We start from the raw sequence: 15,465 nt of genomic DNA on the forward strand, positions 1-15,465 counted from the left end.
TGTTTGAAAACTGTGATTATTCTTTATCGTTTGTCATTGCATAATAGCTCCACCAGGCGACAGCGGGGCTACTCTTCCACGACGTCATATCCGGTCTCCTTGTATTGTTGTTCTTCCTGCCTGGCGGAGGGAGTGGGGCTGTGCTGACGGCTGGGAGGACGAGAGGAGCCACAATAAAGATTTGGGAAGAGATAAGAGAGAAAGAGAAAAGGCCGTGGGTTACACCGTCGGTCGGGTTAGGCATCAACCACCTACAGATTACAACACCGTCTGACCAGTCACTAAACCGGGGGTGAAATGTCGTCGTCTACCAGTCGTCAGTTTAGCGAGAGCAGGGTCATTCCGACCAGGACGGTGTTGATCAACGATACAACGCAGCTACCTCATGACTATTGCACCACCCCAGGAGGCACTTTATTTTCGACCACTCCGGGAGGTAAAACCAACACAAATTTATAAATTGCATATTATTGCTTGTTTGTCCCGCCCCTGCCGGGGCAATGTGATTGGTTAGTGTTCAACAGCAGTGATTCTGAATCATGGTGGCTGCCTACATAACAATGCTATTTATTGTAGAGGAGGCTGGTGGGAGGAGCTATAGGAGGACGGGCTCATTGTAATAGCTGGAATGGATAATGGAACGGTATCGAACTCATCAAACATATATTCCATTCAAAACGAATGTATTTATATAGCCCTTCTTACATCAGCTGATATATCAAAGTGCTGTACAGAAACCCAGCCTAAAACCCCAAACAGCAAGCAATGCAGGTGTAGAAGCACCTGCATTCCTGCCATTACATTGAGCCCACCCTCCTAAAGCACATCCCACCAGTCGCCTCTGATTTATTGATTTATGCTCGATTGTGTCATTTGTCATTTTCAATAATTAGTCATGTTTTGAGCTAGTCTCTATTAAAAATAGACATATATAATATATAGACATAGACATTATATAATAATTAACAGATTGCATTTTGCTCCCCCGTCGCCTACTGGTTTTGCCTACTGGAAAGATTTGCTTCCTGCGCGCCACTGTTTTGGTTCAGTGCAGTTAGAAAGCAGTAGTTGCACCACTGATATTTAAAACGAAAAGGCACCTGCAAAATAAAATATTGTATCTATTAGGTTGTGCTGTATCATTGTTTCATGTCCGATGCACTCCGGGTGTTGTCATTTCACTTTGCCTGTAAGAATCACAATGATCACGGGCATGTATGATTAGGCTTTGCTGTATCACAGCCTCTGGGAGAATTTTTAAAATGGATTTTTTTTTTTCAATTTTTGTCTGAAATGACATACCCCAATTTAACTGCCTGTAGCTCAGGACCTGAAGCAAGGATATGCATATTCTTGATACCATTTGAAAGGAAACACTTTGAAGTTTGTGGAAATGTGAAATTAATGTAGGAGAATATAACACATTAGATCTGGTAAAAGATAATACAAACAAAAAAAGTGTTTTTGTTTTGTTTGTACCATCATCTTTGAAATGCAAGAGAAAGGCCATAATGTATTATTCCAGCCCAGGCGCAATTTAGATTTTGTCCACTAGATGACAGTGTATGTACAAAGTTGTAGACCGATTCAATGAACCATTGCATATCTGTTCAAAATGTTGCATCAAGGCTGCCAAAATGTGTCTAATTGGTTTATTAATACATTTTAAAGTTCATAATTGTGCACTCTCCTCAAACAATAGCATGGTATTATTTCACTGTAATAGCTACTGTAAATTGGATAGTGCAGTTAGATTAACAAGAATTTAAACGTTCTGCCCATATCAGATATGTCTATGTCATGGGATTTCTTTTTGTGTTACTTACAACCTCATGCTAATCACATTAGCCTACGTTAGCTCAACCGCACCGTAGAGGTTGCTCGTGCTCTCTCGCCTCCTTCTCAAAACCAATTGGATGAGAAGGTCAGAGGTGAGGGACCTCTGGCTTTCTCATCCAGTGGGTTTTGAAGAAGAATTGAGGACTATGCACTTGAGATCTCCCACTGACCCAGAGTAGCCTTCCATCAGCTTTGTACAAAACTGCATATCTGGTAACTTGGAAGTAGATACTGAGAAATAATCAGTAGGCCTAATGTTACATGATTAAATCTGTGAAATAATTTCTCCCCCAAGCTCTTTACAGGCATTTAACACCATTCTACATTTTCTACATCTATTTTCCCAACATCAATCACTTAAGTCACATTGTTAAAATGTTTTCATTCAGTTACAAAAGTAACAGTCCATGGCTGAGCCCTATATGTGAGTGCACTGTGGCTGCTTCGTGGTTAAAACAAAATATGTGTAAGTACTGAAAAGCTTGGTTCTGGTGACTTTTTAAAAGGAAAAAACTCAAATAAAAATAATATTTCCACCCCCAGAAATGAGCTCAATAACGTATTGGTAAAATTATTATAGAATACAGGATGCAATTTCTTTCTGAAATAAGACATTTATCTTGACAAAATTAAGAGGGGAACATTTGACTGAACATGAATTAGAGCCAACAAAATCATGTTCATCACAAAAGGAGGGCATTGGAAATCTCTTTCCAGGTTCTTACAAAAGCCTAGGTCTTCATCAGGCATCCATATATAGGTGGGAGGTGAAAGGTCCTATATATAGGGGCTGTACTCAGTGACATCCCTTCCAGGAGGTAAAAAATGTATAACAGTTGTTCACAATATTAACATTCAATGTATTCAAATATATGATCATACACAAGGAATGGGATCAGTATTTACAGTAATATACATACAATATTCAATTAGGATCAAATAAAAACTATAATTTGGACATTTTGAAAAACTATAAAAACGGTTTCAAGTCAAACTCCTAGTTAAGGCCAAGAGGAGGGTGTGCTAAGCTTGTGGATCCAGAAAGAATCCCTTTGAAGAAGTTTCCTCTCAATGTCCCCGCCCCTGCGTGACATCTTTGCCATTTCTTTTCCAATGTATCTCAGAGAACTAATAAGATGTCCAGCTTGTATGAACAACAACCGGATTGTTTGTCTCACCTGCGCGTATATTGCCGTGGTGATCTGTGTCTTAAGGCTTCTATGGGTTTTCCGTATGTAAGACAGACCACAAGGACATTTCAACATGTAAATAATATTGGTAGATAATCAGGCCTTTGATATTAAATCTTTGTCCTGTGCGGGGGTGGGTAAATCAGTTACATTTGTAAGTGAGGCTGCGTTGAGCACATTGGCCACACTTGTAATTACCCTCCGAAACCTTGTCCAAGCAAGTTTCCCTTTTCTCTGGTGGGTAATCAGATTTAACCACAATGTCTCTCATGTTTGGTTTTTAAAAGACCATACGTGAGGGATATTTTAAAAAATGGGTTTCAGTCAAAGCTGTCAAGGTAAAGTGTGACTACTTTGTAGAATCTCAAATATAAAATATATTTTGATTTGTTTAACACTTTTTTGCTTACTACATTATTCCATGTGTTTTTTCATAGTTTTGATGTCTTCACTATTATTCTGCAATGTAGAAAATAGTAAAAATTAAGAAAAACCTTGGAATGACTAGGGTGTGTCCAAACTTTTGACTTGTACTGTATATATATGGAGCAATTTAGCAAGTACGATTTGTTACCTGTAATGGCTATGATAAATTAGGCATTGTTGTGCACCGTTGGTGTATAGATAGATACTGTATATTGCAACAAAAACAAATCTGGCATTGTGTTTTTAAAAGGTTTATTTTATTTGAGTACTGGAGTTCAATATAATTTATTGTGGTAGAACTTAAGTAGAATAGTTGTGTTCTATTCATAAATACGGATTCCCCCTGTGTAGAATTGCAGGAAATTCTGAAAAATTTAAAATAATAATTGTACACCACCACTTTGACAGTCAGGCGCCCATTCCAAGGCAGTGTTGTGCATAACATACGTCATCTTTTGTTTAAAATGGGTCTTTAAATGTATATAGAGCTAAACCGGTTTATGCTCTTGCCCTTTCTATTCACAGATGTGTGCATTTGTGTATTTGTGTTCTGTGACTGTCATCAACCATTGTAATGATGACAGAACGAAATGTGCAAAACAAGAAAACAGATTAATGAAATTTGACCTTGATTGGCCTGTATTTGCACTGCTACACAGTGCTACACTATTGCATGTTGATTGACGGTAAATTGAAGAAAACAACAATGACTGTTATAGATGTGATATAATCAACATATTAAAGGTCGACCGATTATGATTTCTCGATGCCGATACCGATTATTGGAGGACCCAAAAAAAAGCCGATACCGGTTAATCGGCTGATTTAAAAAAAATAATAATAATAAATCAATAAAAATGTATTTAATAATGACAATTACAACAATACTGAATGAACACTTATTTTAACTTAATATAATAGGTCAATGAAATCCATTTAGCCTCAAATAAATAATGAAACATGTTCAATTTGGTTTAAATAATGCAAAAGTGTTGGAGAACAAAGTAAAAGTGCAATATGTGCCATGTAAGAAAGCTAACGTTTAAATTCCTTGCTCAGAACATGAGAACATATGAAAGCTGGTGGTTCCTTTTAACATGAGTCTTCAATATTCCCAGGTAAGAAGTTTTAGGTTGTAGTTATTATAGGAATTACAAGACTATATCTCTCTCTGCCATTTGTATTTCATTAACCTTTGACTATTGGATGTTCTTATAGGCACTTTAGTATTGCCAGTGTAACAGTATAGCTTCCGTCCTTCTCCTCGCTCCTACCTGGGCTCGAACCAGGAACACAACGACAACAACCACCCTCGAAGCAGCGTTACCCATGCAGAGCAAGGGAAACAACCACTCCAAGTCTCAGAGCGAGTGACATTTGAAACGCTATTAGCGCGCACCCCGCTAACTAGCTAGCCATTTCACATCGGTTACACCAGCCTAATCTCGGGAGTTGATAGGCTTGAAGTCATAAACAGCACTGTGCTTGCGAAGATTTGCTGGCAAACGCACGAAAGTGCTGTTTGAATTAATGCTTACGAGCCTGCTGCTGCTTACCATCGCTCAGTCAGACTGCTCTATCAAATCATAGACTTAGTTATAACATGATAACACACAGCCTTAGGTCATTAATATGGCCGAATCCGGAAACTATCATCTCGAAAACAAGCCGTTTATTCTTTCAGTGAAATACGTAACTGTTCCATATTTTATCTAACGGGTGGCATCCATAAGTCTAAATATTCCTGTTACATTGCACAACCTTCAATGTTATGTCATAATTACGTTAAATTCTGTCAAATTAGGCGTCCCAAACTGTTACATATACACTGACTCTGCGTGCAATGAATGCAAGAGAAGTGACACAATTTCACCTGGTTAATGCCTGTTAACCTGGATTTATTTTATCTAAATATGCAGGTTTAAAAATATATACTTCTCTGTATTGATTTTAAGAAAGGCATTGATGTTTATGGTTAGGTACACATTGGAGCAACGATACGCACCACATCGATTATATGCAACGCAGGACACGCTAGATAAACTAGTAATATCATCAACCATGTGTAGTTAAATAGTGATTATGATTGATTGATTGTTTTTTATAAGATAAGCTTAATGCTAGCTAGCAACTTATTGCATTCGCGTAACAGGCAGTCTCCTCGTGGAGTGCAATGTAATCAGGTGGTTAGAGAGTTGCACTAGTTAACTGTAAGGTTGCAAGATTGAATCCCCCGACCTGACAAGGTAAAAGTCTGTCGTTCTGCCCCTTTATTTATTTATTTATTTAACTAGGCAAGTCAGTTAAGAACCAATTCTTATTTTCAATGACGGCCTAGGAACAGTGGGTTAGCTGCCTGTTCAGGGGCAGAACGACAGATTTGTACCTTGTCAGCTCAGGGGTTTGAATTTACAACCTTCCGGTTACTAGACCAACGCTCTAACCACTAGGCTACCCTCCCGCCCCTGAAAGAGGCAGTTAACCCCCTGTTCCTAGGCCGTCATTGAAAATAAGAATGTTTTCTTAACTGACTTGCCTAGTTAAATAAAGATGAAATAAAGGTGTAAAATAATTTTAAAAATCGGCCAAATCGGGTCCAAAAATACCGATTTCCGGTTGTTATGATAACTTGAAATCGGCCCTAATTAATCGGCAATTCACATGGTGTACCAGTTCTCTAAAGCAATGATGTTACTAAATAATCACTCTCCTCCATCGTAGGGACCCGGATCATCTACGACCGTAAGTTCCTGTTGGACAGGCGTAACTCCCCCATCGCCCAGACCCCCCCGGCTCACCTGCCCATCATCCCCGGGGTGACCAGCCTCAACGTCCTCACCGAGAACGGGAGGAACGAGGTCAACAACCGCATCAAACCCAACAACAGTCATGGCAAGACAGCCACCGGTCAGTAGGCTACTATTACACGGAGAAGTATTGTTAGAATATATATCGGGCAGGTTTCTCAGACACAGATTAAGCCTAGTCTTGAACAAAGAAGCAACCAAGAAACTCCATTGAAAGTGCGCTTTAGTCCAGGACTAGGTTCATCTGTTCAGAAAACCGTCCATACATGTACCTCTATAGTGCTGCTACTACTAGTCATTTTAATATTAGAATACCTATCACATTACACATTTAGTAATGACAGGATGCATTTGAAAGTTCACGCACGGCAAACTTTGGTATGACTTAATTATGTTATCGATCGGAGGGGGGGGGGAAGTACATTGATAAGCACACCAATGACGGCATTAATGATACGTAATAAAAGAAAGACGACATTAATGATACGTAATTAAAGAAAGACAACATTAACGATACGTAATAAAAGAAAGACAACATTAACGATACGTAATAAAAGAAAGACAACATTAACGATACGTAATAAAAAGACAACATTAACGATACGTAATAAAAGACAACATTAACGATACGTAATAAAAGACAACATTAACGATACGTAATAAAAGACAACATTAACGATACGTAATAAAAGAAAGACAACATTAACGATACGTAATAAAAGACAACATTAACGATACGTAATAAAAGACAACATTAACGATACGTAATAAAAGAAAGACAACATTAACGATACGTAATAAAAGACAACATTAACAATACGTAATAAAAGAAAGACAACATTAACGATACGTAATAGAAGGACGGCACTTCTTCCAGCCTATTCCACACCATAGCCTCCTGAATTTGCAAGATAATCTTCTTTCATGTTGATTAAAATGTGTCACTGACTCGCCCATGGATTGATGGTCCAGCATTTTCTCAATTAATATTTTGTTGTTCGGCTAGCCATGTGTAACATATACGGCCAGCCATGTGTAACATATACGGCCAGCCATGTGTAACATATACGGCCAGCCATGTGTAACATATACGGCCAGCCATGTGTAACATATACGGCCAGCCATGTGTAACATATACGGCCAGCCATGTGTAACATATACGGCCAGCCATGTGTAACATATACGGCCAGCCATGTGCAACATATACGGCCAGCCATGTGTAACATATACGGCCAGCCATGTGCAACATATACGGCCAGCCATGTGCAACATATACGGCCAGGTACAAGCCTGCTGGAGGTAATGCCAACTGCGTGATCAATATCCACCTTCATAACATGGATGAAGCCTGAACTGGAATGTGGCTGGCTAGCTGTATAAAAGCCTAAGTAGGTCTAGCTTCCATCTTAGTATAGAGTACAATGCTTTAGAGTATACTGTTGGTTACATTTTATTTGTGTTCTTGTGTTTAAAGGTGAGGACGCTCAGTTCGAGATGGACATCTAACCACCCCTGAGGAACCTCAACGGAACAACAGAAGAAGGAACTAACCTTGTACCTGTGCTGTGCACCAGTGGCTTGGCTTGTAGAAACCAATTTTTGTGAGCCCTCACGTCAATCATGGCAGCCATCTTCTTTAGCTCTCTGTCTCGCCGTCGCTGGGTGTGATGTATGTAAACCATGCGGATAAACTATACCATATAATGCGGTGGCACTGTTTCAATGTCCATGCTAGGATACCACTTAGAATGAAGCAATGTATTTGACATGTTTTCCCCTAAGTGGTATAGTAGTGGGATATTGGAATGCAGTCTTCATGTACTGTAGCCAACTCTTCTATCGTTGTCAAGCCATACACAGAGGCGTTGGCTACAGTACAAACCAACTGGGCTACCAGGCTATGGCCAACCCTGAGACCTAGTGGGAGACTGCTGGTCTATTCGAACAGGTCTCAGGGTTACAACTGGCATATTTGTATGTACTTCAGCCACACAGCAAGAGAAAGGGTCTGAAACCAAGGTAACCAGAGATATTCTTACCCATTAACTAAATGTAGACGCCCAAGTCAATGCAGTAATCTAAGATGTCCATTCTGTATGTCTGTACTACCAGAGAACACTGTAAACACAGCCTTCTTTACCACTTCAGACTTTTTATAATGGGGCCCAGGAAACTGCAACATGTACTAATTCTACTACTTTGTAGAGCAAAGTACCGGCCTTAGAATCTTCAGTCAGAAGGATTGATATAAACAAATAGTTTGGTTTACATTTTCATTTCTTTTTTAAATGACTGAATATGCTCCAAGGTCTCATAGCTGCCTGTTTTATAGTCCGTTAGGTTACCAACAATTAAATTAATATGGACGATGTGACAGATTAGTTTTTTCTTCAGATTAGCTGAGAATTTCATCGTCATTCCAAGCCTTGAATTATCCATCACCAATACAAGTCTGACTTTATGTTGTGTTTTGGTTCTTTCTGGTAAAGGATTTGATGAAGATTGGGCTTTTGGTTTGTGGTGATGATTTGATAGATTTGCAAATGGAAGGAGCAAATTAATTGATACATTACTTACAAGATTACAAGACAATAGTTAGGTTTAAACAGTCTGATATTTGCTGCATTTGAATGAACTACATAAACACAGATTTATTAGAAAATGAGACAGGAAAAAGTTTAAAAATGTGAATAGTTTCCAACAATTTTTCTATGCATTTTATTACATACATTACTTCTATCTTGACATTGAACTTTTTTCAATGTCAAATACCAAATGGACATGAAAGGAAGAGCTGAGACCATTTTTTTCATCAGACATTGATACTGTATTACAGACATCCCTCGTTTAGGTAATAGACTACACTTCCACCGTCTTTCTTACCTTAATCTCTTCTTCTTCTTTCAGTCTACTGTGCTGTCTCTACCCCATGCCTTACACATTACATACCAAGATAAAAGGTTGCTACTAACATGGAGTTCCTTGTCTACTGATTCAAATTACCCTCAACCAGAAAATAGTTATATTTTAAACAGACTTTTATGTTTGTATTTAGCACTTGAAAATAAATATTTTTTTAATACATTTTTTAAAACCTTTTTTTTTTTTTTTATTCAGATCATGGCCATTATTGTTTTGGATGATCATACTGTTACCATAACTAAAACTGTCAGCAATTAAACCACATTTTCATTCCATCTCTAGGTCCTCTCTTATTCAGATTATATATTTTTTTAAATGATTATATATTAAATGCAATCATTGGATTTGATTGAAGGAGAGAAACTGTTATTTGGCTTTCTGAGAAATTATAAAATTCCAGTCTATTAATGTGGAAAATGTTTGTGTTAAACATACAGAGCAATTGTATCCATTTTGAATTGCACATGTTTCTGTTGGATTAGGATTGTAACTCTTTGTTTTGAAGTAGGCCCTTAGCAATTGTTTTATGGGAAACCAGCTTGAGGCCAGTTTGGTTCTACATGGAGGGCTTTTTACATTGTATTTTTTTCGTAAAAAAAGATTTGAAACAAGAAACCTAACTTCTGTTCCGATTTGAAATAACTTTATTTTCATAGAAATGCCAATGCCATTGGACACTGTTACAGCAAGATCAATAAAGTTCCTTGAAGATTATGCTGTTGTTCTCTATTTTGTCTTCAAACAGTTGCATGGTTGAAATCACACATGGTTGAAATCACACGTGGTTGTACATGGTTGAAATCACACGTGGTTGTACATGGTTGAAATCACACGTGGTTGTACATGGTTGAAATCACACGTGGTTGTACATGGTTGAAATCACAATGATAACAAAGGAAGATTAATTTATTGTCCAATGTACATGACTGTCCAACAATGTCTCTTCTGCTTTATCCCATAAATACAGTGCCTTGCAAGAGTATTTAGATCTCTTGAACTTATTTACATTTTCTTGTGTTATAAAGTAGGATTAAAATGGATTAAATTGTATTTTTTTGTCAACAATCTACACAAAATACTCTAATGTAAAAGTGGAAGAATTATGTATACATATATTTAGCATTGATAAATTAAATAACAAAAAAATGTGTTGTGGCATACACCTCCCTGAGTCAATACATGTTAAACTCCTTTGGCAGTGATTAAAGCTGTGATTCATCTTGAGTAAGTCTAAGAGCTTTCCACACCTGGATTGTGCCATATTAGCCCATTTATTTATTTTCATAATTTTTCAAGCACTGTCAAGATGTTGGGGATCATGTCTAGACAGCAATTTTGGATCCTTGCTATAGATTTTCAAGCAGATTTAAGTCAAAACTGTAATTTGGCCACTCAGGAACATTCACTGTGTTCTTGGTAAGCAACTTCAGTGTAGATTTGGCCTTGAGTTGTAGTTTATTGTCCTGCTGAAAGGTGAAATCCTCTCCCAGTGTCTGTTGTAAAGCAACCTGAAGCATGTTTTGCCTGTGCTTAGTTCCATCCTGTTTCTTTTTGTCCTGGAAAAACTCCCCAGTATTTACCGATGTCAAGCATACCCATACCATGATGCAGCCACCACCATGCTTGAAAACAAAGAGGCAGTTACTATGTGTTGTGTTAGATTTGCCCCAAACATAAGGGTTTGTATTGATGCCGAAAAGTGTTTTCCTTTGCTGTGTTTTTTTCTTCTTCCCAGTAATAATTTAGTGCCTTGTTGCATACAAGATGCATGTTTTGGTATATTTGTGTTCTTTTCACTCTGTAATTTAAGTCATTATCGTGGAGTCACTACGATGTTGTTGGTCCATCCTCAGTTTTCTCCCATCACAGCCATTGAACTTTGTAACTGTTTTAAAATTACCAATGGCCTCATGGTAACATCCCTGAGTGTTTCATTCCTGTCCTGCGTGTGTGTGTGGGTGATTTAATACATCATCCACGGCCATGCTTAAAGAGATATTCAATGTCTGATTTGTTATTGTTTCCCATCTACCAATCACTGCTCTTCTTTATGAGGCTTTCAAAAAGCTCCCTTGTCTTTGTAGTTGAATCTGTGCTTGAAATTCAATACTTGACTGAGGGACCTTACGGATGTACAGTATCTATGGGGACAGAGTAGTAGTCATTCAAAAATCAACCCCTATTATTTCACACAGACTGAGTCCATGTAACTTATGTGATTTGCTATGCCAAATTTTACTCCTGAACTAATTTAGGCTTGCCTAAACAAATGGTCTGAATACTTATTCAACGACTATATTTGTGTTCTCATTTTTATTCCATCCTTAAAAATATATATACATTTTTCTTCCACGTTGACAGAGTATTGAGTAGATTGTTGACAAAAAAATGACAATTAAATCCATTTGAATCCCACTTTGTAACAAAAAAATGTGAAGAAATCCAAGGGGGTACAGTATATATATCTGCAAAGTTCGAGCAGGTGCTGGAGGTGAACGTGTACGCAGTATGTTCAATAAAAAGAAAAGAGAATCCACATATACTGCAATCTATTTTCCCAAGTGTGTTTAATGTCACGCTTGGATGCACTGCACACATTGAAGAGTCTTCTTTTTTTGTTGATCACAGTTAGAGGGAATCTTCTCTCTATTCCAGATCATTCTCCTGTCACATGTTCTTGATTCTATAATATTTGTAATAACAGTCATGCAACACAACATCCCTTTTTAACCCTGCCCCTTGACTGGTTATAGAGGCCTGCTATGACAACATGAGGCTATGGGTTCCTCTTACTCTGCCCAAGGGTTGGTTATTGAAGAGCCCTGGTGTAGGATGTTTTTTTTGATCACTAGGTGGTGTGCAATGTCAAATGTTTGAAGTACAGCAGATCCAAGTGATGAGGTGTGTGCGTGCATGTGTCTGTTTTATGTGCCTGTGTGCATGTGTAAAGGACGTCAGGCTTCTTGCTTAAGTTTAACATATGCTTCCCAGTGGAAACAATTTGCGCATATATTATGACGCCATTTTGTGACGTTTTTGTTTGTTTTCGTGTTCATTTAGCCAAAGTCAAAAATGGCTAAATTAATTACAGATTTCTTGAGTTATTTTTATTTTGAGGAAGTGTACTGGCTATGTGGCGTCTCAAGAGGGACAAACAATAAATCATATTGCCGTTTTTCAAGCGAAGGTATTTTAAGGGAGTACGCGTGCATAGATATTCACTTCACCTAGCTGAGTTCAGATAGGAGCAAACCTGAACCTACTGTATGTGTAACAGTATAGACTTTACGTCCGTCCCCTCGCCCCGACCTGGGCGCGAACCAGGGACGCTCTGCACACGTCAACAGCCACCCATCACTTCACAAAAGCCGCGGCCCTTGCAGAGCAAGGGGAACCACTACTTAAAGGTCTCAGAGCAAGTGACGTCACCGATTGAAACGCCACAAGCGCGCACCACCGCTAACTAGCTAGCCATTTCACATCGGCTACATATGCAGACGCCTTTCGCGAGTACCTCTTCCTCCTGATTCGGCTCACACAAGGCTCAAACCCCAGACCTCTGCCTCGCTAGCACACGTGACCGCCCTCCTAAGGTGTCTTACCAGTCAGCCCCACACGTAAAGCTAGCTATGCACAACTGTAGATCTGGGTCACTGCACAACTATGAAGGACCTCACGCTGCTTGCTTAGCAAGTACCACTTCCTCCTGATTTGGCTCACACTCAGGTTCGAACCCAAGACCTCTGCCTTGCTAGCATGCGTGACCGCCCTCCTGAAGGGTCTGACCAGTCTAAAGATGTAGACACTTGCATCAATTGGATTTTTCCAACTGATCAGTGAAGACAAAATCTGTGCACCGGAACAAAGTTGTCACATCCCACAGTCTGTTGACAGACACTACAATTATGCAATTGGGCCCAAGGGGGTGTAGTATATTGACCAATATACCATGCCTAATGCTGCATTTATAACCAATTGGGAAAGTGGTATTTACCTTGTATGACTGGAAAAATCCATCTGCATGCCCCTCCAACACTTAATTACAAGTGGGAAATTAATCTCAGATTTCTCTCAAATGCTGACCTCTGACATCACCTAATGACGAAATTATCTCGATACAGCATGTTCTGAAGTTAAATGTAACAAAAAATATATATTTATAAAAAGTAATCAATAGTATGGTTTTTGAACACTATAATTTGTTTACAAGCATAATAGCTGTACTTTTAGTTTATGGTTGACGACGCAGCTTGTTGACCATTAGCCAATTGCCGTTTCTCAACAAGTTCAAAGCATGTGAATGCAGCCAACTGGTATTTACGACTTCAAAACGGGTAATTACCAACTTCCCAATTGGTTATGGATGCAGTATAAGGGCTGTTCTTATGCAAAACGCAAAGCAGAGTGCCTGGATACAGTCTTTAGCAGTGGTATATTGGGCATATATCACAAACCCCTGAGGTGCTTTATTGCCATTATAAACTGGTTACCAACTTAAATTGAATTGTAAACAAGAAGTTTTGCTTCATACCATGGTATATTGTCTGATATAGACACGACTGGAATGCTGTTTCAGCCAATCAGCATCCAGGACCCAAACTACCCTGTTGATAACTGGCAAGTTAATAATACCAGTCATTTTATGTCAACGAGATACTCTATTAGTAGCAGCGCATTTTTGTGTTGGCACATTCTCCTGCTTTACAATACCTACAGCAGGGGTGTCAAACTAACTTTGCACCATGTGGCTTAACCAGGAAGCCAGCCACCCCAATGTGTCGGAGGAAACACTGTCTAACTGACGACCGAAGTCAGCTTGCAGGATCGAGCTCGAGGCTGTGTTGGTGCCTCGACACTGCAATGCAGTGCTTTAGACTGCTGCGCCACTCGGGAGGCCCTGTTTTTGGAATTTTCAATTCTCCCTAACCGTCTAGCTTTTCTTTCTGTGATTATTGCCGCATTCACGTGCTAGTCGGAACTAGGAAACAGTGGGCTGTTAAGCTCCAGCCTATTCCTCTCTTTGGATTGGTGGATACATCTCGTTATTGAAATACTTTTTTGAATATTCAATGAGGGGTGTTGACGTAAACCACTTCTATTCCACGGAGAGAGAGAGATGCTATGCTAGCCTCATAAATATGCATAGACCGTCTCGAATTTCAACAGTGACAACTCAGATATATATAAGTCACAGGCATCACACTTATAAATTGAGTATACCAAACATTAATAACACCTTCCTAATATTAAATTGCACTCCTTTTTGCCCTTAGAACAGCCTCAATTTGTTGTGGCATGGACTCCACAAGTTTTCCACAGGGAGGCTGGCCCATGTTGACGCCATTGCTTCCCACAGTTGTGTCAAGTTGGTTGGATGACCTTTGGGTGGTGGATCATTCTTTATACACACGGGAAACTGTTGAGCGTGAAAATCCCAGCAGTGTTGCAGTTCTTGATACAAACCTTTGTGCCTGGCACCTACTACCATACACCATTCAATGGTACTTAAATATTTTGTCATGCTTATTCACCCTCTGAATGGCACACATACTCATTATATGTCTCAATTCTGTCAAGGCTTAAAAATCCTTCTTTAACCTGTCTCTTCCCCTTCATCTACACTGATTGAAGTGGATTTAACAAGTGACATAAATAAGGGATCATAGCTTTCACGTGGATTCACCTGGTCAGTATATGTCATGGAAAGAGTAGGTGTTCTTAATGTTTTGTATACTCAGTGTATTTCAGTACACTTGTAACAAACTAAGCATTACGAAACTTCTATTAGCCACGTATCAAAATAGCAATTCATTTTCATCTTGACTAAAGATTGCCCCCAATACAAAAACTCCTCACTAGCTTAATTTTTAATGAGCTTAACGTTGACAGATTTGGGGCATAAACCCAGCGTCTCGCTTCACCTCTTCCTCTCTGGTTCCTGCAAGCACGTCAAGAAACAAGCTGGACACACGGTTTCCACTTGGTTTTAGTCATTTTAAAGTATACTGAGTTCGCCTCCCTACATGGGCCATATGTTTGACACTCCTCTTCTACAGTATGTGTACGCACTGGAAAGACAAGTGCATTTGCCTGTTTTTGAGAGATACTCATGGCTCCTTTTCCAGTCAGCATGGCTCCACTAATTGCTTTTGTGATAAATCTCATTACCCATCAGTGGTTAATAAAACACTTAGAAGAAGCACTTCTCCTCACACTAATATTCTTTACAGGGACTTAATCACGTCTGAAACAGATCTGGGTTCGGATACTATTTGAAATAT

The 15,465-nt window shown here is 39.0% G+C and overlaps 1 protein-coding gene across 1 annotated transcript; it reads left to right on the forward strand.

The window, feature by feature from the left end:
- The first annotated feature begins 92 nt into the window (after positions 1–92).
- Positions 93–9,898, forward strand: LOC115134983 (eukaryotic translation initiation factor 4E-binding protein 2). Its single transcript, XM_029669127.2, has 3 exons — positions 93–436; positions 6,177–6,362; positions 7,737–9,898. Exons 1-3 carry the CDS (start codon positions 298–300, stop codon positions 7,766–7,768), a joined length of 357 nt encoding a protein of 118 aa, XP_029524987.1. The 5' UTR covers positions 93–297; the 3' UTR covers positions 7,769–9,898.
- Positions 9,899–15,465: the final 5,567 nt, after the last annotated feature.

Source organism: Oncorhynchus nerka, linkage group LG10, assembly GCF_034236695.1.
Source record: "Oncorhynchus nerka isolate Pitt River linkage group LG10, Oner_Uvic_2.0, whole genome shotgun sequence".
Classification (NCBI taxonomy): domain Eukaryota; kingdom Metazoa; phylum Chordata; class Actinopteri; order Salmoniformes; family Salmonidae; genus Oncorhynchus; species Oncorhynchus nerka.